The following is a 26,452-nucleotide window of genomic DNA, read 5'->3' on the forward strand; positions in this document are numbered from 1 at the left end:
CCCGCCATCTTGTTGTGACTCCTCTACGTGCGTGGAAGAGTGACTTCAAGGGGGATCCAGTCACGTCTTTCCTTTTATTTTATTATTTTTTTTTATAGACGACAAGATTGGATCCCGAGCAGAAGCGTTTGAATCTAGCTAGTTAGCATTTTAATTCATTTCTCCAATCGTTTTCTGGACCATAACACGAAACGGAGATGAGTATCGAGACGCTTTTAGAGGCGGCGAAGTTTTTGGAATTGCAAGCCCTGCAACAACAGAAAGCACGTGGTAAGAAAGGAAAAATATGGGGACGCAGTCCTCTATAAAAGGCAGAGGGTCACTTTAATCAGTCAGTGTTGCTCCCTAATGGAGTAGCAGATTAATATGAGATATTGTTGCATGTGATGTGACAGGCTGTGTGGTTCCAGGACTCGCTGTACGTTAGTGTGACATGCAAGATTTTGTTAAGAATGACCCAATAATAACAAGACTCCGCAAAAACTGCAGTATAGTATCAGCTTACTTTCTGGTGTAGTAAACTGTAGTTTTTCGCAGTGACAGCCATGCATTAAATGCAGAGAATGTATGTTTATTTGCTTTGAATGATGGGGTAGTTAGTGGTTTGAACACTTTATTGCAGTGTCGATGTAGGAAAACATACCTGCTTGATTTTAAGGGCGGTGGCTTACAAGTACGTGCGCGAGTGCCAGTTGCGCTTTACATAATGACTCCAGTATCACATTACGTAGCTCTCATCTGCATCCTTTCTGTAGGAAGGAATGGACGTAATGTGTTGGTACATTTTCTTGGGGTGCTCTGCAGTGCAATAGTGTACGGTTTATTTATCTCACTATTGTTTTCTCTCCCGCGCTGCATGCGTTCGCTGGCGCTTTCTGAAGCGCCTCGGTGACGTGTCAGTCTTAGCTACGCCCCTTAAGCGCCGGGGTGACGTGCCTGCCATAACCACGCCCCTTTGTAAGAACCGCGTGGACAGAGCCCCCACCCCTTTCTTCCATGTGCGCGCCAGGCGCTACTCTAGACTGTGCAAGGAGGGGGTTTACAACCAGAGGGAAAGTAGGACAGTAACCCCCTGCTTGCTTTTCCAAAATGTACTGCAGTTATATAACGCCCTCCTGCAGTGTTGGATCATCGTGTTGCTCTTGCAATAAGGCCTAACAGCAAAGTACTGAGAGAATGACATTCCCAGAAAGAATTTCCCTGACACGCTTGTTGACTTTGGGGTCAAGTAATCAATTGAGAACTAATTAAATCAGTTGAGATAATGATAAATAAAATACATTATTCAGTTCAGCAGTGATCGTATTAAAATAATGATTTATAATAATTTTGATTTTCAATAATGGAAAACATGTAGTATGTTATTACGAAGTGATTGGTAATTGCATTACTGATTTCCCACTCCCAGTCAGAAGGCAATTCTGTGCATTATTGAATTAAAAAATGTACATAATAACACTATTTTTCACGCTGCATGGAATTGACGTGAACATAAATTATTTTAATTTTGCATTTTCAAATCGAATACTTTAATATACTCATCCAAATTATAATAACTCATTGATTAATCGATTTCAATTTCTCATTTGATATATCGAATGTATTCTCAAATGATTATTCATTTATTGTCACAAATGGCCTCTCATAGGCCACAGGCTTTAAATGTTCTATTTATTTTTTTTACTAACGCACATGTATTTTACTCCAGTCTGAGTGTGTGGTAGAAATCTTCTTGATCAGTTTCACTTCTGTATATTTCACCACAGCTGACTGTAATTCTACTTAGCATGTGACTCTGTAAAAGTATTCAGACAGCAGTTTGTTAAGCTGGGCTGTAAATTGCATTGCACACAGGAAATGACTGTCCTCCAGCGTGCCGTTGCCCTTTGCCCTCACTCTGTAGGTGTTAAATAAGTATACCAAAATACGTGGAACAGTCAGGTGTTGTCCATGGGAATTATATAAAGAAACACCTGAAGGCTTATATACATATATATGACATAATGTCTCATTAATCAGCTGTTAACAGTCCTAATGTCAGGAAAGGGAGTGACTGAACAGTCACATTTCATTTATGTTGACTTGAAAGACTTGCTTTTTCATGTGTGTTGTGCTTTCTTATGTATTCTGGTAATTGGTTGTTTGGTTCCATAGGAACTAGACATCCACCCCCCACACCTCTTTTCAGCAGGAGGAAGCTTGCTCTGTTCAAATAGCATAGTGGTGACTGGCTGGGGGTGGATTGCTGTGCTGTGATTGGCAGAGATTAGGTTGGAGCACTTTCACCACCCCCTTCGCTGACACACACGATAAGAATGCCTGTCTTAAAAGTCTCATTATCTTCTGAGTGCACATGATTTGATGCTGTCCGGCTTTTCACCCTAATGAGATTCATGGCGTTTCAGGCGCGCACACACACACCTGTGTCTTTTTATTTTATTTTATCTGGGGCACCTCATAATATGCCTGTGACCTCTTTACTACCCTGGGCGTTAAGAGGATTTTAAAAAAAAAAAAACAAGTGGCATTAGACTGTGATATCTATTAAGGGTGTGGACCTTCATTGGTCTCACGGTTCGATTACGATTATCATGGCATCGATTCCGTTCAATTCGATGTCACAATGCATCACAATGCATTGACGATACACTGCATAATGTATGCAATTTTGTCAATAAAATACAAGCAGTCAGATATATGAACTGAAACTTTAATTTGACCTGCTCAAAGAAAACACGCTTCTTGAATGTATCAAACAAAACTCAATTCTGCGCACAGAAGTCAACAGGAGCATTTAGAACAAATACACAAAAGTGAAAACTAAAAGCCACTTCAGGAGGTGGTCAAATCTAAAGTCTAAATGCATCTGGTTGTTGAAACCACATATGTAAATTTTACTCATGCCAACAATGCTAAAAAAAATAAACGTGTGAGAGCGTGTTATGGGCTTTGTCATGTTATAGCCAGATAGTATGACAGCGCTACTAAAGCACGCATTGCCGCGGACGAGCCACTGCGTATCTCTTCATCAAGCTAACGCACAAACTACTACAAATAAAACCGAAAGTAAGTCGCAGATTCTCAACACACAATTATCTTCATTAAAAGTAAAGAAACTAAATGATCTTACCAGTGCTGTTGCCGCACTCGCTCCCATTGCGGTCTTTGATCTTGAAATTAGCTGGTGATCAATAAAATGCAGCTCATATCTGTTTTTCTCGGTGACGTCAACTCCATTAAATCTGCCTATAGTGCCGGAATTAAAGATCGGATTTATATCCGTTTTGTGGAGATCCATTTATACGCCCAAGTGTAAACGAAATCGTTTTGATAAATCAGATTGTCCAGATGTCGGCTTTTTAAGTAGTTGGAGCATTTTAATTACTCGCATCTCGCCTCCCTCTGCCATTGTATACTACCACAACAAAGCACGTACACGTCAAATGACGTCAGAAAAGAATCAGTACATTATAGGGATGGCTCGATGGCACAATTTTGTCTTCGGTACGGTACCACAATCTAATACCGAAGTACCGATATTAAATCGATACCATACAGGGTCTGAATTACGATGCGGGTATTGCGCATAATTTTACTCACTCTCGTAAGTTTTGTGTTTATGAAGCGGGAAATTACCGCAAATGTTTATTATTAAATTAATCAACAAAGATTATCACATCAATCAGTCATTTGGAAACTTTCTTGTAAGTAATTTCAGCATGTCTCCATACTGCGTGTCTCCATTCTCTCAAAATGAGCAAATTGCTTCTGGCTTCAAAAGACATCGCACATGCACTATAAAAGTAATCTGCGCGCTCAGATTCAACACTTTCGCTTCCGTTGCGGGACAGCTGACGGAAATCACTGCCCACGTCTTTTCAAACCTTGCCAATTTGAACATGCACGTGATTTTATAGCATTTCGTAATACATATGGGACGAGAGCTCTTTGAGAGAGAGAGTTTTCTTTGCGCTCATACCAACAACAAACACACACACAAGCCTAAAGAGCTCGCGCATTCCAAATTAAGTTGTTTTTCCTTAGTCAAATACACACAAAATTATGTCAAAAATGTCCATCTTTAGTGAGTAGTTACATAAACACAGTTGGTTATGTCTTTCGCGGATGTAAATAGTGCAATAGTATGCGTGCAAATACTATGAAATCTAAACGTCACTGGTTGAAACGAACGCTGGAGATTTCTTTGTATTTAAACGATACGATCTTACGTATGTGTGTTGATCAGTGTTGAAAGAAAATAAATGTCTAAATTAGATTGTTTGATTGATGCACTCACCTGTCAATCTCTTAATGTCTTACAAGTTAGGAATGGCAAGTGACCGATGCTTGGCAAGGTTTGATGGTTCTTCAGCAGTTTTATAAGCAAAGTAATTCCAAATTTCAGTCCACTCCTGTCTTTATTCATTAGTTTTATATACGATGTATATAACTATATAAGATGAATATACGTGTTGAGTGAGATTCAACTGCTATATTCATCTTGTTCTGTTGCACATTTGCCGGTTTCACGTCAGTTTGAGTAGCGCGCTGCCATCTAGCGGTGAACTTCGGAACAGCAGCATATACCGAAATGAGCAAAATCATGATATCGTACCGTTTGAAATAAAATATATACCGGTATTTTCCCAGTACTGGTATACCACGCATCCCTAGTACATTATAATTGGTTATGGTCTATTACTGAACCGACACCGAATCGTCCTCGTCTGCATTGCGATGCATCGTAGAAACAATTAATTTCGACACCCCTAATATCTAAGTGGGTGAGTTGTTTACTTGGTTTTTAATTATTCTTCCCATTAACGCCATCATGTTGTTCATTCAGACTGATTCGCGAACGCGGAACCCATACATAAACGAGACGAGATTTATCGCATGAACGAATCATAGCGCAGTGGAGGCATTGGCTCCTCTCACTTAACTTTCCCCCATTTATTGTCAGTTACCCCCCACCAAACCCACTGCACGCTTTAGGGGGTCTAAGCGGCAACCTCCCGCATTTTCTCTTGAAGCCAATGCGGAAGTGAGTTAAACTGCAATTCATCGACTGGCCGCTAGGGACAGGCTCCAGAAGGGAGCAGAATCTCATTGAGCCCCATGTTAAAATGCCCAACTTCACAGCAGAAAAAAAACATGTTTACAGCCTGGTACAAATTGTGATTTTGATCTATACGGCTAATTTTGCCCTTCATGACAACTGTGAGGGGGGTGGATTTTTTTTATAACTCATTCGTTTACATTATATAAAGCATTAAAGTTCTGCATAAGTAAGGGCATGGCCACTTTGAGTGACAGGTGGATAGTGATTTATCCGCTGTCTGTTAGTCATTGCGTCACCTCAGCTCAAGCCACGTCCCGCCTCTTTGCCCATTTTCTATTATCTGGGAGTCACGCGCGATGACAAGATGGCAACGGCCAGCTCGTCCCTACTTTGCACTTCAAAACGGCTCTTCAGAATCCTATGGGTGACGTCATGGACACTACGTCCATATTTTTTACAGTCTATGGTTAAGACTCAATGGGGGGAGGCAGGAGAGGCGTTTTATTAGAAATCACATTAGAAACGTGTGATTTATAGACATTTTAACTAGGTATGCACCGAATCCAGATTTTTGGGGTTCTGCCGAATATCGAACCCACTGGTTAAGATTCTGCCGAATCCGGAACGGAATACCGAATCCTACTCCCATCCTCAGTCCATTATCACAGTTAACACATTAATGAAGTAAACAACATCCACAGCAGTGTATTTTTCATTTTATTTTATTTTAACTGTAAAAAAAAAAGAAAAGACATCATTATGCCAGGATGACTGTCCTTCCTTTGCCGTACCTGAAGTTGCTGCATTTTGGCTGCTGTCTGTAGATTCTCTCATGCACAACTCGTATTCTTTCGGATGTTTCATACGCAAATGTTTTAACAGCGGCTATTGTTCAGGGTCCTTGCCACCACGAGACAAATCGGCATTGCAAATTGAACATGTAGCTCGACTTGAATCACCTTCTTTTGACTGAAAGTACTGCCAAACAACACGTTTTCTGCTCATGAGTTCCATTTTTACGTTCTCACAGCCTTCTGCATTCGAATGGTCCACCTAGTAAACACCTTCCCGTAATCAACAGCAGCGTCATTATGTTCGATCAGCGGAGCGCACGTAGTGCAAGCCTAGGGTTCAGTTCGGTGTCAAAAAGGCTGAATCCGAATTTGAATCCTGGATTCGGTGCATCCCTAATTTTAACATCACATTTTGTAATATTTGCATTTTGTTTTTGTAATATGGATTCTTTTTTCATCCAATTTTTTGAGGAGGCACTGCCTCCCTTGCCTCCTCGGAGGAAACGGCTCTTGTATAGAGAGCTATTGGAATGGCTTGACTTGGATTAACCATAAAACCGCTGATCAGGATAATTCTCCATCAGCCCCACAATACTGAACTAATATCTAAATGTACTTTAGCTAAGCAAAGGTGAGTTCAGTGTTAATGCAGAGTAATGGCCGCTGAAAATTCAGCTTTGCCATCACATGAATAAAATATATTTTATTAAATATAAAAAATCTGGAAAAACTACTAAGTGATTGAACGTTTTTCAGCCTAAGTTCAGTCTGGGAGCATTCTTTTCTCCTAAAATAGATGTAACTTCCTTAATTGCTTTACTAGTGAACAGCAGTGGAAGTCCTGTAGTGCATCACATGTACTTCTAGTTCTCCTCTCTGAGTGAAAAATAGTTTGCGTGTCTCTCCCATGTCTCTACTTTTCGTAAACGCTGTCAAGTAGGGTGCAACGGCATGTAAATTGATGCTGAAGGTTTGGCAAAGGTTCAGAAGGCCGTCCTGTGGTGTTTTGGAGTTGCCCTGCTGAAGAAGGGAGTGTGGTTGGAGGGGGGCTAGCATCGTGTTTCCATTTAGACCAGAGAAACTTTAGCCTGAAGCCTGTACACAATGTGCTCTAACAGTGTAGTCTCTATCCTCCATTGTTAACCAGTAACACTTATTTGTCTGTACGCACACAAAAGATCCTTTAAAGGAATTGACTCTGAGACCGATGTAATCTCAGGCTGCTTCATTGACCTATGTTGATTTTTGGCTGCCTTGTCTCCATTATATGCCCCAGTTTAGATGAGATGTCATCACATCATATGTGTGGGGTCAAAGGTTACCTGCAGTGTTCCACATATAGCAGTTCAGTCTCTTACATTTCCTTGAACACTGTTTACTGGATCATACTGAGAGAGACTGCAGACAGAGAGGATGTCCATTTTGATTATATTTTTACTATAGATGTTATTTAATTTTAGAAATATGTATCGTTATTGGCTTTTAATTTATTGGTATCAACTGCTATTAAAAGGAGTGTTGTTATTGTTAATTAAAACTATTGAAAATACATTTCTTTCATTTAAATAGGGCTGAAAAATATAATATGCTAGTTCAAGTTGAATTACTAATATTAAAACAAAAAATAAAGCTAAATGGAAAAAGTATAAAAATGACAACCTACATAACATAACAAAACAACTAAAACTTAATTTAAAAATTTAAATAAAACTAGAAGTATAAATATAAAAGTGATAAATATGAATCAATATTATAATATAACATAAATAGCACAAAAAATTCCGTAATCTAACGCTCTAATTTAATCTTTAAAAACACTAGTAATTTCATAACACTGTTACATGGAATCTTTAACAAATCTCAAAATGAATATTAATTTATTGTACTGTGAATATTAATGCTGTGCTTCCTAAATTTAAATTCTAATTTAATTTATTTAAACAATATATTTATATATATATATATATATAATTATTATTTTTTTTTTAAAATCTGGCCATTCATTGGTTATATCAGTCATAACATGAAAATAATTGGTTCTTAAGTATCAGCCAAAATTTTAATATCGGTACATTCCATATAAATGTTTATTATGAAAGTATCGATATGTAATTCATGATATTTTTTCCTATGTTTCTTTCAACAGAAGAGAATGAGCTTCAGGAAAGGCGGCGCCGTGAACAGGAGGCGGAGAAGCGGAGAGCAGAAGTCAACTCTTATACTCAGCCCATTCGAATGAACCATGTGACCTGGGTGGAGGAGTCCGGACCCGAGCATCGCCATATAGCTGTCCCGGCCCAGCCTCTTCCTCCTCACCCTCCCCCCACCATACCCATCACAGTCATCCCTATCCCGGTGGTATCCTCCACTCCTCCCGCACTCCCTCCACCCCCCACCACAGCTCTTAGCCCGTCGGCAGTACCCCGCCTCACGCCACCCAGAATAGACACCCACTTGCTGCCAAACCAGCAGGCGCTGCACCAGCGCCCCCTCATCCCGTCTCAGGTGAAGGCAGAAACCACAACACTGTCTCAGTCCAATAGCACCAAACTGGCCCAGCAGCTCCAAACCTTCCCGGGCTCCATCATCTCGGCCTCCCAGCATGCACTTCTCCCCCAGCCTGGACCTCCTTCAGCCCAACACAGCCCGCCCGATGACCACCGTAATTTGGACGGCAAGAAAAGACCTGGAGGGTGAGTGAAGGGCGTGAAGCTGTCATTGACCGTGTTAACCAATGTTTAAGACTGAATCACATGAAAACTTTTATAGCTGGTTTTATGGTGGTGAGATTGTATTATGTTTGGGAGCAAACTATTAAAGACGTATGTATGACGTGTTTACAGGGCAGGAACAAGAGAAGTGCACAATAAGCTTGAAAAAAACAGGTAAGGCCATCTTTGTTTGCTGTTGGTTTACCACTATTCAATGCCTTTCACCCAGTGCTTTTCCATATAGAAAGTGATGGAAGGTGTACACTACCATTCAAAAGTTTGGGGAGGGTAAGGTGAAGACACCAAGGCTGCATTTATTTGATCAAAAATACAGTAAAAACAGTAATATTGTGGAAACCGTGATGTTTTTTATTAATAGAAAGTGTAAAAGAACAGCATTTATTTTAAATGGCACTTAATTGTATTTGTATTGTATTTTGATCAATTTAATGTGTCTTTGCTGAATAAAAGTATACTTTTCTTGAAAAAAAAAACACACTGAGCCAAACCTTTGAACGAAGAATTTCTGCACCAAAAATAAAGATATTTCAAACAAGTCTGCCATTGATTGATATACAAGATCATATATATATATATATATATATATATATGTTTCATATATAGTTGTATTTTATTTTTCACATATTTAACAATTAAAAGGAATGTCATACTTAAGTAATTACTACCTATAATACGTGTATTATTATAACATGCATTTTCATAAAATATTAAAATCGTGAATAATAAGTGAATGCTGACTCTTATCGATTATAACGCCTCTAATTATAAATTCTCCTTTTCTCAGACGTGCACACTTAAAGGAGTGTTTTGAGACTCTGAAGAAGAACATCCCTAATGTTGATGAAAAGAAGACCTCCAATCTGAGCGTTCTGAGAAGTGCATTGAGATACATACAGGTAAGATCAACACTGATGTTCACTGTCAACATCTCTTTCCATGTCATGTGACCTTGACTCGAGGTTTATATTTACGCGTGTAAACAATGCAAGAGCAGGAGGGAATAGCACACCATGAGGCAGTCTTAAGTTTGTTAGTTGCAGTGGTTTTGCCTGAAGATTGATGAGCTGAAAATGAGAGATTTCCAGTGCGTCTTTGGTTGATCTTAAGCACGAGATCACTAATTTGTTTGAGAATGGTTTGCTGCTCTCCTGCAGTGTGAGCAGAGCACCTTCCCTTAGCCATCGCTTCATTTGGTTCATGTAAACCAAGATCATAAGCTTTGCTCTATCTGATTAAACCAGCGCCTCATGCACACATGCGCGCACCTACATGCAGAGCCTTTAAAGAAGAAGAAATCCAATCAAATCAAAGGATTTGATTTAGCTGAGGCACAAGACGTGTAGGAAACTAGGGCAGTGTGGAAACAGAAGTTGTGTCACTGGATCCCCGACGCCGTCACCCACCCCCTCCCTTAAGCCGCTTGCTTCTAGCCATTGGTAGATTTGACAGACCGACCAGCCGACCCATTAACGTTTTTCCCGCTTTCTGCTGTCTGTTGCTCAACCAGGCTTAAGGTGTATTTATTTAAAGCACATGGCCTGTTGAAAACAACCAGCCATTTGCTAGGGTTTTTGCAGGATGTGATCAGTATATTGGGAGGTTGAAGGTTTTTGAATATGTGTGTTGTATTTGGAAAATCATATTTTTGATTAAATGTAATTAATCTTGAGATCTAGTTTGAAGCTGTAGATTTACGCTATTATACATTAAGCTATTGGATAAAGAAGTGTTTGGCTACACTATACATTACTTGTATAACAGTTAACTACATTGAAGCTGTTTAAGGCTAGGACTTTGTATCATAAATGTATTTTGAAACTACAAAGTCAAATATAGTGAACACATCGTTTAAAAAAACATGTATGTATACTTATGATATATATGAATAAAAGACATCTATTCAACTATATAGTCAAATGAAATAAATTCCTGAGAAATGTTTGTCTAGCACGGAAAAAACGTATCTGTTTTTGGTAACCGCATTGAACCACTAATTTAACTGATAATTTATTTGTTAAATAATACAAATTATAATGTATCTACTTAATTTAAACCAAACTAATGAGCAGATAATTGTATTTTTAGGTGAAAGAATCGCCAAGTCTTTTTTTGAACCAGTTTGTTTTCATTCACAGTCCATTTACGGTCTGAACAAACCAATTAACTTAAATGAATTAGCTTTCCCATTTGAGAGGACCTTTAAGGAGAGTTGTGTTGTCAGTATTTTCAAAGCTCGCTGTTACAAAGTCTGCAAAAAACATCAATGTAACATTTTGTTTAGTTAGTCACTCTGGATGTATTATTGGTGACATTGAATAATTACTGTCTTTTAAATGTTTTTTCTGGACAACAGGTTTGTGAGAAGTTCATGTCTATTTTTTTTTGAGCCTGCCAGTCAGTGATTTGAGCTGTTTCCTAGCCATAATCTCTCTCCCTTTCTGTTTTGTTCTGTGTTCCTGCTAAAAGATTAGCATGTGCCTGCAGGTCACGGGGCTTCTCTCTTAATGATTAGTGTTGTGTTTGTGTGTACGTGTGTTTTGCGATGGGCTCTGGTGGTGGCGGTGGCACAGTGTGTGTCCAGGCCAGCCTCACCTCCACGCGTCTGCCTCTGCATGCGCTCCGGTCCACGGCCCCTTATAGACCAATCAGCTTCTTCCGGAACTGAATAAGAGGATTGTTTGATGAGATTACGCCTCATTTTATTGATCTTCATGACACCTGATTCACATTCCAAGTTGTGCCAAATCAGTTTTTTGACACCCAAAGTGAAATAACTGATGGTGATTTATACAGGACAAATTGTGACCATGCTTATGCGTTTAGGCCTGGCGGTAAAATACCAGTGTTGTTATTGTTAACTAACATGGTAACCCTTTACAATAAGGTCCCATTAGTTAATGTTAAATAATGCATTAACAATGAGCTATACGATTGTTAAAGTATTTATTAATCGTTAAATATACAACTGTTAACTGTTTGTTCATGTTAGCTCAGATTCTTTAAATAATATTAACAGATACAACTTTAGATTTTAGTAATGTATTAGTAAATGTTGAAATTAACTAAGATTATTAAATGCTTTAGAAGAATTTTTCAATGTCAGTTAGTTAACTCATGTTAACACATGGAACCGTATTGCACTAAAACTACTACCATTTTTGGTAATTGAAATAAATATGAAAAATAAATTAAAATATAAATATTAGACTTAAATGAAAATTAGAAATGTTGCCTTGGCAACTAACTGAAATAAGTTGAAGTACTAAACTTACTAAAACTGAAATCAAAATTAATTAAAGCTATATATCATTTTTTTAAACAAATACAAATTACAAAAAAAAATCCATAAAATTACTACATTTTAAAAACAAAAGCTATACTATAATAGTCAATTTTATATAATACTAAAGCACTGTAACATACTGCGAAAGTAGTTCTGTGTGAATGGGGTGGGAAAAAAAAGGTTGTTTCATTTCTCTGAATATTCAGAGAAATTTGCTTGTCGTGGAAAGTCTTGAGGAACTAGTCACACAGCAGTCCTTGTGTTTTTGACTCATTCTTCATATTGTTTTGCAGTGTGCAGATATATATGAATAGTTCATGCTATACTTGTCTCAGTCCCATAATAACATTAAGTCCAGACAGTGAACAGATTATGGTGACTGTTGCTTTAAATGTTATCCTACAGTCCTGATAAGTCTCAGGAGTTTCCCTACCGTTCTCTCCGTGTCATTTCTAGAAGCTCAGAGCTCCTCCTCCGTTTCTCCCTCCCGCTGTGCCTTTTTCCTCCTTCCCCCCGTCTCTCGTTCATCATATTCCCTGCCGTGGCCACATGAGCAGCGAGCACATGGCTACATGGCTAGACAGAGCCGTGTGACGTCACCTCCACCCCGTGACAGCCCCCCCCCCCCCCCCCCGCAGCTGCTGTTCCTGCCGCAGCACGGCACACTCGTAGAGCTCCATCTTAGTTTAGCCACATCCCTGAATTAGGTGCTACCTTTTATTTAAGGATCCTGGCAGGACCTGTTTTACAAAGCAGGTTTCAGTGCTGACTGTGTGACTGATGCATTGTTTAAACCAGATTATAATAATAATATACTTTTTTTAACTACTTATATTATATTTTGGATGTTTTGTGGTGGATTGTGAAATCTACAAGGTTAGTTGTATATATTAGTCCACTGAATCGCATCCACTGGATTTATGTTTGCGTCAACCTTGATGGCTTACGATCAGCAGGATTGTGATAAATCGTATCAGGATATGCAAAACCAGAAGGAATCCTGTGAAATTCACCTGATTCATTTCCTGTCTTTGTGCAGCAGTGTGTGTCAGCAGTAGAGTAATGCCGATGTGGGTCAGTTGGTCATCTATATCATGCTTTCCAGAAACTAGTGGCTTGTCCCTGTGGACAGGATCACATGATTTCTACTACACACGCTAAAAGACCCATTTGTTTTGTACAAATCACTGCAATTTCAATGTAGCTGATTCAACAAGTATGCTTTGGTAAATGTCAGCACCATCTGCTGATCATTTGCTTTAAAAGGAAAATTCTGTCATCTATTCATCCTCATGTCGCTCAAAAATATTAGGACTTTTCCCCTGTGAAAACAAAAAAAGCAAAATGACAAAGCTGATCTAGCTCAGTTATAAAAGGCTAATTCCGACCCAATTCATATATTCTGTTTAAATTAAAAAATTGGCCAATATTTTTTTTATACCCTGTTATTCAAAAGTGTGGGGTTGGTAAGAGTTTTTAATGTTTTAAGAAGTCTCTTATGCTCACCAAGGCTGCATTTTTTTGATGAAAAATACAGTAAAATTGGGAAATATTATTAGAGTTTCATAATAAATGTGTTTACTGTCAGTTTTTTCTGAAATTGTATATACCATTTCTAAATAAAAGGTTACTGACCTCAAACTTTTGAACGTGTGCGTAATCATTAGACTACATCAATAAAAACTATATAAATATGGGGGGAGGGGTGTTTAATTTACTCTAGGAAATTAAGTGAGCCAGCTTCGATGTGTATATTTAAAATAAAATAAAAATAAAAAAACCCATTCTGTCTGACAACCTTCTAAGTGAAAAAAGTTTACATATGATGTTGACCAATCCCAGATTGTGTCGTTTAATCAGGCCCAAACGATTAACAAACAGAGGCAGTTAAAGGAAATATATGTTGTCGGTTGAGCTTTCTGTCTCCACACAATTATAAACTGCAGTACAAGACTTCCTCTTTTTCAGCACCACGTCAAACCAGAGACCCAGTGAGATTTACAGCTGTGCTTGAACAGGCCGAGTTACCAAATGCCTCAAACTGGAGTCACGGGATATCTTTCACTGCAGGCTTGTTTATGAGGAAGAGCGTGGCTGCAACGTGGCTCATATGCTCTCTCTCTCTCCCTTCTTTTGTTCTGCAGAACGGAGTCTGCAAACACAGGACACCCCTTCCCCATCTAACACTGCATGTGACAACATCAGGTTAATTTTTACCTCATACAAATCCATCATATGCACGCACACTTGTATATGCATAAACATGACGACACAAATGCACACTTGCATGTGCATAGTCATGGGGGCGGAGCTTAAGTGAGCAACTGAAGATAGCAAACCGATGGGGGAGGGTGAGGTCATGTGCTCGGCTTGTGAGAAACCAACTACAAAAGCTAATAAGAGCCACTGTCAGCTCATCCCTCGACCCTTTTGAGAGCTGCTGTTCTGACAGATGTTGAAAAACTTTTTTGTTCGTGGTCGCACAATATTGATTTTTTTTTATTATTTTTATTTTTATTCCTGATGCCGATATCTTAGAGAGCAGGGTGACCGATAAAGCCTAAACGGATTTATACCTTTGATATTTATTATAGCAATGGTTCTCAAACTTTTTTGGTCACACCAACCCCTCAAACTCCAAAAAGTCTGTCTGTCTGTCTCCACCTCACCTCTGTCTACCAAATAATTTCACTAAAAATAAAAATTGAAAATTAAAAAAACCTGCAATGGAAAACTCTTTACTTTCACTGTCTATACCAGACGCGAGAAGTGTGACGCGCCAAACAACAATATTCATTGATTCTGTCGACACTGGATGTGGCGCGACACGATGAATCTCAGATAGTAAACCAATGCTCTGTTCAATTTATGCCGTACTCCAAGTGCTTGCGTTACCTGACACAAAGGAAAAAGTGGATTCGCAACCACTTTTAGCTGATTCAGCATCAAAACACAACAACGGTTACGTCCGGTGTCAACGTTTCTTCTGTTGTTGAAGGGAAGTTGCAAGTTTAGAATAACAGCTTGGGATGCCTGGTGTTCTCAAAATGAAAGTCCGCTTCCCCCATATCAACCAAACAGAAAAACTTCTCGGCCAATGCTGATAATTAAAAAATACCAAGTATTGGCCAATATATCGGCCAGCCACTAGTCTCTGACCTGGTTTTACCTCCATGTCCTCTAGAATATGAATATGAATCTCCACCTCAAACACCATCCAGATGTTGTTATTCCCATGTGGAAGATGATAACATCTAACATTTGTATTCAGTCAGGAGACGGTTTGGCTGTCCTGGGCTGGAGCAGGAGGAAAGGAATGGGGATCAGGGGATCCGTGGATCAGGAGTTTAGTGGGTTTGAGTGTTTGTAGAGCAGGACGGAGTGTGTGTGTGTGTGTGTGTGTGTGTGTGTGTGTGTGTGTGTGTGTGTAATGGAGGCAGGCATGCACAGCTGTGAGCTGGAGCTGTGCCTGATGTAGTACGCAGACCAGAGAGCTGTCAGCATGCCTCATCAGCGGTGGGAGATGGGGTCCATGGGGGCCTGGTGGAGACAGCTAGCCAGGAATGTGCTGGCCCCCCAGGGAATGGAGGATGCACTTGTAAAAAAAGACTAGAGATGGCTCTTGTGGGATTATGTTATGAAATGCTTGCACTGAGATTTAGTATTAGATTTGTGTTCTGGTAGAAATTTAGTCTGGTTGAGGTAACCTGGCTGTAAAAGTGCTATTTGCTTTACCCATGTAGTTAGCTGTGAATTTGGTTGATACAGCATGATGTGAAACACTTCTCATTATGCCAAACAGCGAGCAAGATTTTCTGTCATTTGTAAATTCGGTTAATATAGTGCTAATAAAGTTGTAAAAATTGATCGGATATTAATCTTATGTGGGCTGGAATTAATTGTACGATTGCTAAGCATTTTTATATTGTTAAATTATGCTGTAAAGTGATTTGGGAAAAAGACTAATCCTGTATGAATGCCTTGTCACTTTTATAAGTGATCTGGCAACAGTTTTTTTCCCATGTTTTTCCATAAAATCGCACTTTAAATCTGAATACACAGATCCTCTATTGATGTACACTACTGTTCAAAAGTCAGAAGCATATTACAATGATTTCTGAAGGATCATGTGACACTGAAGACTGGAGTAATGATGCTGAAAATACAGCTTTGACATCACAGGAATAAAATTTGATCAAATTTCAGCCTTGGTGAGCATAAGAGACTTCTTTCAAAAACACCAAACCTTTGAACGATAGTGTATGTTAAAGAGCAAAAGCTTGTCTGAGAAAATGGCAGACGGCAACAGTTGCTTAGGTCGTATTGGTCAGCAATGTTTTTAAAGTGGGGCTAAGTGAAGGATCAGTTGATGTCACACATTTTCCTACTATTTTAAGTTCTGCTGCTCTGATTCCTTCTGTTAATGTTGTTACGTTAAGCTTCTGTCCGGCACACTAGACCTATATATGGAGCCACTGAGAGGTGCTCAATCAAACAGGCTTTTTATACTGCTGCCCAGTGCAGACAGCACATGTTCACGCTGTCACACTCCGCTGCCCGCTCCCCATACCTGTTACCACGGCAACTGGGACGGTTTTCAGCTGTTGCCTTGACAACCGTCGAGTACTCCATGTAATTTGTCGAGACAAAAGCTGTGTCTCATTTCGAAGGCTGCGTCCTACAGAGGTCACATTTGTCGGCCCCATACGTCATGAGAGATGTCTTATTTCAGAAAAGTATCCATTGTAAAATGATTCCTAGTGAAGGGTAAATTGTTATCATTTCTTTGTGGCTTTGAAATATAGTGCCACAGCCTCAATGGCATATGCGGCCAACTCCGGAGGATTCAGACTTCGAATGAGACACCGCTAAAGACGCTGACACTTCTGAGAGGCAAAAGGGCAATCTGGTCTTTGCAAAGGAAGTGGCATGTATCGATTGGCCCAGTGAACTGTCATTATTCACGAGAGTGCAGAAGAACAGACCTTATCGACCCAGGGTCAAGCTGGAAGCCCTTCTTTATCTTCTATCTTGCGATCTACATACACCTGTGCCCATATCAAATGACTGGCCTGGATCTGGTTTCCACGCTGTTGTTGTTTCTGCAGGGCCATGCTTGTCCAGCGCACGTGGTGTAGGAAAAGGATGAGCTGTGTGATATGTGTGTCCTAGACCATTGTCATTGCTCATAGTTTGAGGGTTAGTGTGTCTTTAAATGTATTATATTTTATATGCGATGATTTTTCTGGCACATATCACAGTAATTTGAATGTGCTCTTTGAGTTTCATAAAGAGCATGTCATTAGACATGCTCCATGATCATTTAACACATTACTGATCATTAAATGATCAGGGTGCGAGTATAATTTAATAGCGTCTTGATTTAAAGAGATGGTAAGTTAAATTCATCTCTATGAATCAGTTCAAGCTGTCTCTTTCAAATAAGTGATTCATTTGTATCATCACTCACACAATGTCCCTAGAGAGATTTATTATAAACCTTTCAAAATTCAGATTTGTCAATATTAAATTATAAAAAAATATTATTATTATAGTTATATTGTGTTGTGTAATAAAATATAAAAAATATAATATATATTTTTGAATATATTATTATATTGAGAATGAATGTTGTTATTATTACTACTATATTATTTTAACATGTATATTTAAAAAAAGTTAGCATTGATATTTTCAAAAAATATTGTACTTAATAAATATTTGTACAATATTTCATGAATACATTAACACTAATTTTTTAAATAAAAAATAAAATTTTAAAGTCTATTTTGTTCACCCATCAGACATTGAGCACTGTGAATTGAATTGTATTATTAGTAGTAGTATATATAAAATATATTTGTACATTGTGTGAATATATCAACAAACCTTTTCTATATACCCTAATCATTGTTAACAACATGTATTCCTTACTTCAATGAGCCCACTGTTCCTGCCTTAAATTATTTCATTGTTTATTAATTGTTAGCTAACTGTGTGATTTTGTATATTTTCTGAAATCCATAACAAACAAATCCCTCTAAATTGTAATGCAGGCGCATGCATTTTCTGTAAAGCTGCTTTGAAACTAAATGTATTGTGAAAAGTGCTATACAAATAAATGTGAATTTAATTTAAATGAACTAACACCATATTTTTTTTAAATATTAGAATTTCGAGCAGCATGGTTTTTAGTTTAGTGTAGTTCCCCTTGTTTGTGCACAGACCCCTTAATCTCTCGCTATCCATCCTCTTAAGGGCCTTAGCTACTGCTTTCCTCATTGCCTGTTTGTTTCTCATGCGTCAGCTGACAGTGCAGGAAAACTGGGTCGCTTAGGCCCTGCCCAGTGTGTGCAGTGTCTCACCCTCTGTCCCTACCCTCTCACTCTATCTCTGCGTGTGTTTGGAGCTTTATGTTTCTCTGAACTACAGTTTACCTCATGTTTGTGAAGTTGGATCAGTATCTGTGTTTATGCGGGTAGGTAGAAATGTACTCTTGTTCGGCACGCTCCCACTACCCAGATGTCCACTTGTGATTGGCCGAGCTCCTGCGTCATGAGCTCCACCCACTGATGTTACTCAGCGTGTGCACTCGTGCACACCAAGTGAATGCCTTCCCAGAAGTGGGTGGTGCTGTCATGCTTTGGGTAATCCATGTGTTTGTGTGAGTATGAGAGTACGAGTGGCCGTGGTAGGGCTCTGATGAAAGAAAAACAGACGGTGGGGGAGGTGTGCGCTTGACCGAGACATCCAGGAAGGAGAAGGAATTTACCTCTATGCCTATAGATGATTACGGGCACTTACAGAATGCACGCACACTTACATTATACTAAGTCTAAGACATTCCCATATACTTCCTTATAAGAAACAACATTCATTTCAACAGCCTTGATAGTGCTTTATTAGGATATGAGTACGAGATACTGTATTATTGGTCGTCATCGCAAAATAATCCCGTACCAGGATGACCAGAGTCTTGTATCTTGTGAAAATGAAATAATTATAAAAAGGAGGGAAATAAATGACAAAACATGTCCCAAACACAAAAGCCCTTTTTATGTCAAAAAGTAAAAATATCAACACAATAAAAATACTTAAGCTACATCTAAAGGAAATTTGTATAGTCAGGACATTCATTGCTTATACTTTTAAATAATTTCTTAAGTATTATTTTTTAATCTCACTCAAATTGGAAACACATGTAATTTAACCTGTCCTCAGCATGAGGTCACAATGTAAAACTGCCAAACAAAGTTTTTAAAAATGCAACAAATTAAAATATACACAGTTACATTAAAAGTTGGAGATCTTTAAGATATCAAACAATACAACAAGTAAATATTCAATTATATATTCAATTTAAAAAATAGCTATAAAAGTTGTGTACTCACTTTGCGTCAACTCTATCAGGATTTTTTATAATGTGTCGTGGGCAGCTTGAACTCTGAAGAGCACCTACCATTTCCTGCTCATTGTGGATCTCACAGTAGTCCTGGAAGTTATAGATTTCTTAATAAACATTAAGGCTGTGACCACAGAAACACAAAAATATTTTTAAGGCAGCTACAACTAAGGAAAATTCAATTTTGTCAACTCCGTCAGACGTCAACTCTGTCAGGTTTTATGAATGATGGTTCACAGGTGCTCTCAAAAAACTGTATAATGTGATTTTAATGTTTTTTTGCATATGGGGAATTCTTCTAATGCTGTTTATGATTCTAATATACTGTATATTTGGTCCCAGCTGGACTTTTGACAACACCGTCAGTATTTGTCAACTCTATTAGTATTTTACAGGTGAAGATTTTTGTTAATTTTGAAAGAAATGTCTTATTCTTTTTTTAAATTTATTGTGTAAAAATGTTAAAACATCAATGGAACTACATGATATTGCGTCTTAATTACCTAAGAACATTGGTGATATATGTTTAATATTAAAAGGAGGGAGGAGAATTAAAAAATTTAGAAACTGGGTTGTTCATAATAGTGTGAAAAAATATATATATTTTATGGCTCCTTTACTGAAACCAGTATTGCATAACTGAAGACTTTACACTGTTTTTGTATAGATTAAATTAAATTAGCATGCTTTTAAGTGTGTCTGACAGAGTTGACACAAATTAAGTTATGGAGTGAATAAATATACATTTTTAGAAAAAATATTTAGAAATAAGCCTGTTCCCCTTACATGGTTCATTGTGTGAGACCTGTCTAAAAAATAAAAAAAATTTAAAATGTAGTGCTAGTTTTTATTTTTTAACATCTAAAACATGTTTTGTGCCTTATCTCAAGAATCAGTGATTATATGAGATTTAACAGTAATCTATATATAAAGTTCTATTTTTGGCTAGTGTAAAGGCCTTTTCACACCAAAAATGAAATGAATAAGCCTCATGCAAACAAACCTTTCAGCTGCTGCCATTCTGGATAGCAGACACAGGAGAAGAAAGTTCAGAATGTACTTCAGCAATAAAATAAAAAAATGAAACAAGTGTGATGTTATCTTAAGTCATGTTTGCTTATTAGTATGGTTGAATTGGATCTTCCAAGGTTAGCAGCAAAGACATTGCTTAATAAAGTGAGATTATATTATATTTGTGTAATTTAATGTTTAATTATTGCAGTGCAATTTTTGTGCAAGTAAGATGAGTAAATGCATGCTCGCATTTAGTCTAGAACTGTAAAAAGCATCATGCTTAAGGCCAAAGAATACTTCAGGCCAGCTTTAGCATGCTGACTGGGAAGGAGGTCATGGTCACCATGGTGACCAGGTTGAGGACGGTCTGATCCACCAGTGTACAGTGTGCGTGACGTGAATTTCGTCACGCACAAAAGAGTACATGCGTACTGGTACGCGCATCGCTGGATTTTTCTAACCGCACATACTTTTTACGTGCTTTTACTTTTTGCTGTATTTACATGGATTATAACTCTGGACAAGAGATTGCTCAACTGTACATGCGTCGATCGTCTGTGTACACGTCAAAAGAAGAAGAATTTGCAAGCCGTGCATTCGACTGTGCACGTACGCTCGCGGATGCGTTAAACTAAGTATACTGTGGACTTCTTTAGATCATGCACACGATCCCTCTGAATCCTCACTCCCAAATTCTCTCAACATGGGGACAAAAGAAGTGTTATGTTACACGCGTTACCCCCAGAACTGTGTGTGGGTGTGTGTAAAGTGTATATATGAGATATCAATTATTATATTGTAATAATGATATTGTCTCTCTTTTTTACCCACATCTATAAGCCATCACTGGATTTGCTGTATTCAGCATTTATGGGCTAGTTAGCAAGCATGTACCTACAGTGTAACATGTCTTCCTGTATTTTAAGTTCTCACTCATCCAGCTGTTTATGTCTGTTACTGGTTCCTTGTTTTTCTGTGTGATGTTTTACTTTTGGTTTAGCAGGACTTATTTAATAGCAGAGGGGGTTAAGGAAATAGCCACCAACTCTAAGTGCATGGGAAGGCTGGTCTTGTCTTGTATTCTATTGACATGCTTTTTGTTGCAAAGCAAGGTGACATTTAATTCTTGCAGCTATAGATTTTCAGTGCACCCAGCTCTTAATGCATGGGATAAATGCTCACTTGTTTATTTCTTCATTTCCCCTCACAGACTCTGAAGAGGAAGGAAAAAGACTACGAACATGAGATGGAGCGATTGGCGCGGGAGAAGATCGCCTTGCAGCAGAGACTGGCTGAGCTGAAGAACGAGCTTAGCCAGCGATTTGATGTTATTGAGATCGACCGCGTTCTTCGACAGACTGTGCAACCAGATGATGACCAGGCCTCTACCTCCACTGCCTCAGGTTAGTCCTGCATAAGGGTTTGTCTGCAGGCTTCCGTGGTAATTGACAGCATTGCGTATCTGTCAATTACCACGGAGCGATACAGTACGGTTTCATTCTTTAACTTGTTTTTTTAACTCAAAACAATCCATGAATATCAGTGTTAAGAGGTCATAAAGATGGAAGATGGCGCCAGTCTGTTCGGCGATTCGTCTTCCACGGGCACTCTGTTTGATGTTTGTTATAGCCCTGTTTTTATGCATCCACCTGGATGTATCTGCTCTACTGTGCTACGATCGACAAGCCTTGCTTATTATCCGCAAACTATATCTCCGTGAGGCTCGGGCAGCCAGACCTGAACCAGTAGATTGGAGCAAACCCCCCCCTCCCGTGCTGTCAGGTATCCCAGCTTACCTGCGCCGCACGCCCGCGGCCCCTCTTCACAAGAAGTGCTCCAGGAGACGAGGAAGGAGGGGAGGTCTGCTGGTGAAACTCAAGATCCAGCAGCCCTCATATCGAGCGGCCGCTCAACGTCCAGTGAAATGGCTCCGTCCTGTCTCATTGGTTACTCCTACCGAAGCCTTCCTTGACCGTGATACTGCTGAGCTGCCTCGTCCACCGTTGTTTCCAGCCCTTCAAGGCTGCCTGTCCCTGTCCCGACAGCGCTAACCAGACCACATCGCACTCAAGTCCCCACGCGACGGCGATCCGTGCACAGGTGCAGCCGTGGCGTTGGCCACTCTAGCCTACGCCTGTTGAAGCGCATCGGACCATCGGCTAGCGTCGAGCTAACCCTCCAGTTGGCCTTGATAAACGTGCGGTCCCTGGCAAGCAAAACTTTCATGCTCAACGACTTCTTTATCTCCCGGGAGCTAGACTTTATGTTTCTGTGTGAGACCTGGGTCTCCACCGGCGAAAACACGCCATTCTCTGAACTTCTGGCCTCTGTTTACAAGTCGCGGTTTCACTGTCGGCAGATTCCACACGCTGGTTTTGCGAGCTTTGAGCTGCAACTGTTTGAAATTATTCAGTCTTGTCTCGTTCTGTGTGCAGTGGTGTATCGCCCACCTAAATTCAACAGAGACTTTATCCATGACTTTGCTGATGCTTTGTCTGGGTTTATGGTTAAATATGATCACATATTAATATGTGGTGATTTTAATGTCCATGTTTGTTGTGAGTCACAGCCTCTGACCCGGGACTTTCTGAACCTCCTTGACTCATTCAGTCTTAAGCAATCTGTCACTGGCCCAACGCACGAAAAGGGTCATACACTTGATCTCGTTTTATCCTATGGTGTTTCTGTCTCTGTGAATGAAATCTGTGCTATGTCTTTCTCCGATCACTCCCCAATTCTGTTCACTGTGTCAGTTCCATCCTCAGGTAGTACCCCCAGTGTCTCCAAGCGGGTCTCGCGCATGCTCAACTCCTCGACTGCTGGGCAATTTTCAGCCGCTTTCAATGTCTCCCCATTTTGTAGGCTGTCACTGAGCTAGAAGCTCATCAGTAGTATACTCAGAGCTATTTCTATGTTCTCATCAGCTTGCACTGGCATTCTGGACTCTGTTGCCCCTTTCAAGGCCAGACGTAAAAAACCACATTCAACACCATGGCTCAACGATGCAACACGTGACCTCAGACGTGCCTGTAGGCGTGCGGAGCGCAAGTGGCAGAAGGACCGCCTCCACGTGTCCCTCCAAATCCTCCGAAGTTGCTTGACGGACTACCACCGAGCCGTTAAAACCGCCAAATCACAGTACATTTCCACCATGATCTCCAGAAACCGTCACAAACCCCAGGTTCTCTTCAATACACTAAATTCTCTCATAAATCCCCGTAATGGATCCCCTGTTGTGCCCTCACCCGCCCTCTGTGAAAGCTTTCAAAAATTCTTTATTGAAAAGATTGCAGCACTCAGGCCTTCTGATACCTCCTACACCCCACTCCCCACCCCCAGCCAGCTGTCCTCATGCAGTTTGAGCCCCTTACTCTATCCTCCCTTTCTGATGCAGTCAGACATCTGCAGCTCTCCAACTGCCCTTCCTACTGTCTGCCCTCCCGTCTACTCAAGGATGCTAAAGTACTTGATACGGTTGCCCCCGCTCTTCTACTGCTGATTAACGCCATCCTCTCCTCTGGGTGCGTCCCGGATGCCTTCAAGCATGCCGTGGTGCAGCCACTACTAAAGAAGCCAAACCTTGATCCCTCGATCCTCTCAAACTTCAGGCCTATCTCAAAACTACCCTTTCTGTCTAAAGTCCTTGAGCGAGAAGTTTATGTCCAGCTACACTCCTTTTTATCTCATAACAACTTCTACGAGAAATTCCAGTCCGGCTTTAGATCAGCCCACAGCACTGAGACTGCTCTCCTGAGAGTGCTTAACGACCTGCTCCTAGCCGCTGACACAGGTAGCCCTGTGATCCTAGTGCTTTTAGATCTCACAGCAGCCTTTGACACGGTGGATCACAGGATTCTGTTGTCTCGGCTTGAGCATCTCGTAGGCATCAAAGGCACAGCCCTGAGGTTTTTCCAGTCCTACCTGGCCGACAGGAGCTTCTCTGTCCAGTTGGGAGATTTCACATCTTCTGTTGCCCCCCTCACTTGTGGGGTCCCTCAAGGCTCTATACTAGGTCCCATCCTATTTTTGTTGTACATTTCACCCCTAGGGGAAATTCTGGCAAAACACAACATCTCCTTCCACTGCTATGCTGACGACGTCCAGCTGTATCTTCCCCTAAAAGCTGATGGACAAGCTGCACTCCATCCTTTGCATGACTGTCTGACTGACATCAAGGCATGGATGGGTGCAAACTTCCTCAACCTCAATGCGAGTAAGACCGAAATAATTATTTTTGGCAAAACTTCCCCGGCCTTCTCCACTGATGCCCTGGGCCCTCTAGCCTCTAACGTCAGGCCCTCTGTCAGAAATCTGGGGGTGATCTTCGACAGTGCATTCAAGTTTGAGCAGCAGGTCAGTGCAGTAGTCAAAAAAAGCTTTTTTCACTTGAGAACCATAGCTAAGATCAAAGCCTACCTGCCCCAGAGTGATCTAGAGAGAGTTATACATGCATTTATAACCTCTCAACTGGACTATTGCAACGCTCTATACACTGGCATTAACCTCTCACAGGTCCGCCGCCTGCAGTTGGTTCAGAACTCAGCCGCCCGACTCCTTACCTGTACAAAAAAGCGAGATCATATCACCCCGGTCCTCGCTTCGCTCCACTGGCTCCCCATCAGCTACCGCATCGATTTTAAACTGCTACTGACTGTCTACAAATCCCTCCATGGTCTGGCCCCTCCGTACCTATCTGATCTTCTTCACCACCATATCCCCTCCAGAGCATTACGGTCAGCTGACCTACTGCTGCTGGAAGTGCCCAGGTCTAGGCTAAAGACCAAGGGGGACAGAGCCTTCGCTGTAGCAGCCCCCAGACTCTGGAACTGCCTCCCCCTTCACATCCGTGCAGCCCAGTCTCTAAACATTTTTAAGTCTCTTTTAAAGACCCACCTCTTTTCTCTGGCCTTTGATTAGTGTCTCCTTTTTAAGTGCCAGTATATATTGCCCCCTGGCTACCCTTCAAATGCAGTCATTGTCATGTTCCCCTTTTCTTTTTTATCTACTTATTTTTAATTATTATGATTATTATTTTTTATTTCTCTGCCTTACTTTGCTTATTTGCACTTAGCACTTTATTGTGAAGCACTTTGGTGTGGCTCAGCCATCTGTAAATGTGCTATAGAAATAAAATTTGACTTGACTTGACTTGACTTGAATAGTTTCTGACCCTTTTTTTGTCGTTGTCTCTACAGAAGGTGAAGACAACATCGATGAAGATATTGAAGACGAGAGCTTATCCGCCACGGCCAACGCCTTACTCAAAGTGCCTGCTGCGCTTCAGCCAGAGTTAAAGAAGTCTCATTCTGTGTTGTCCCTCATAACACAGCACATCTCCTTCCCACACAAACAGTCTAAAACTATGTCCCCGATTCCCTCAGCTCAACTATCCCCTGTCGCCGCCGCCGCCCCGATCACAGCTCCTGCTTTCTCCTCGACGCCAGCACATGCTCCTAATGGCCCACCATCTGCTCCGGCCCCGCAGATCCTACCTCCGGCCCAGACCCATATAGTGACCACGGCCAGCCTGCAGCCTTCCGTCATTGCTCACGCGGGATCGGCATCGCACGCCTCTGTCATCCAAACCATCAATCACGTCATCCAGCCAGGCTCCAAGCACGTGGCCCACATCGCCCCTTCCTCCTCGAGCTCGGTGCAGCTGGCTCCCGGACCTCAATCCATTAGTCATATCACTGTCGCCCACCTTCCTGCAATCTACCCTCAGCCCGTTACGGTCACACAACCGGCGGTTATGAGCCACATCGCGCACACGCTCTCTCACAGCCAGATGAACGGCACTACGGCATCTGCCGCACAAGCCACCATGGTTGGCAAGCAGACGGCTGTGGGTGCTCAAGTGGTTACCCATCACCCTCAGCTGGTGGGCCAGACCGTCCTCAACCCGGTCACCATGGTGACCATGCCCTCCTTCCCAGTCAGCACGCTAAAGCTGGCCTGAAGCGCTGACTTTCGGACCCCTAGATAGAGTATAGACACTTAGACCACATCCGCCCCGTTTGAGACTGCGGCCCCATGCAGCACTGCATCAAAACGAACTATAAAGCTACAGGACTCAGTACATTCCAAATGAAAAGAAAGTATATAAAGACTCGAAAAGTGACACAAAGAAATTTATTGAATGTCTAATACTATATAATGATATAT

The 26,452-nt window shown here is 40.6% G+C and overlaps 1 protein-coding gene across 2 annotated transcripts; it reads left to right on the forward strand.

The window, feature by feature from the left end:
• On the forward strand, window positions 1-26,452 carry mnta (MAX network transcriptional repressor a). Of its 2 annotated transcripts, XM_079824255.1 has the most exons (6): window positions 1-270; window positions 8,003-8,549; window positions 8,700-8,741; window positions 9,373-9,484; window positions 21,498-21,690; window positions 25,483-26,452. In XM_079824255.1, exons 1-6 carry the CDS (start codon window positions 198-200, stop codon window positions 26,244-26,246), a joined length of 1,731 nt encoding a protein of 576 aa, XP_079680381.1. In that variant the 5' UTR covers window positions 1-197; the 3' UTR covers window positions 26,247-26,452. The 2 variants fall into 2 exon arrangements, with proteins under 2 accessions (XP_079680381.1, XP_079680382.1); XM_079824256.1 differs by lacking the exon at window positions 8,700-8,741 and having other exon boundaries at window positions 56-270.

Source organism: Gobio gobio, assembly GCF_949357685.1.
Source record: "Gobio gobio genome assembly, chromosome: 8".
NCBI classification, from domain to species: Eukaryota; Metazoa; Chordata; class Actinopteri; order Cypriniformes; family Gobionidae; genus Gobio; species Gobio gobio.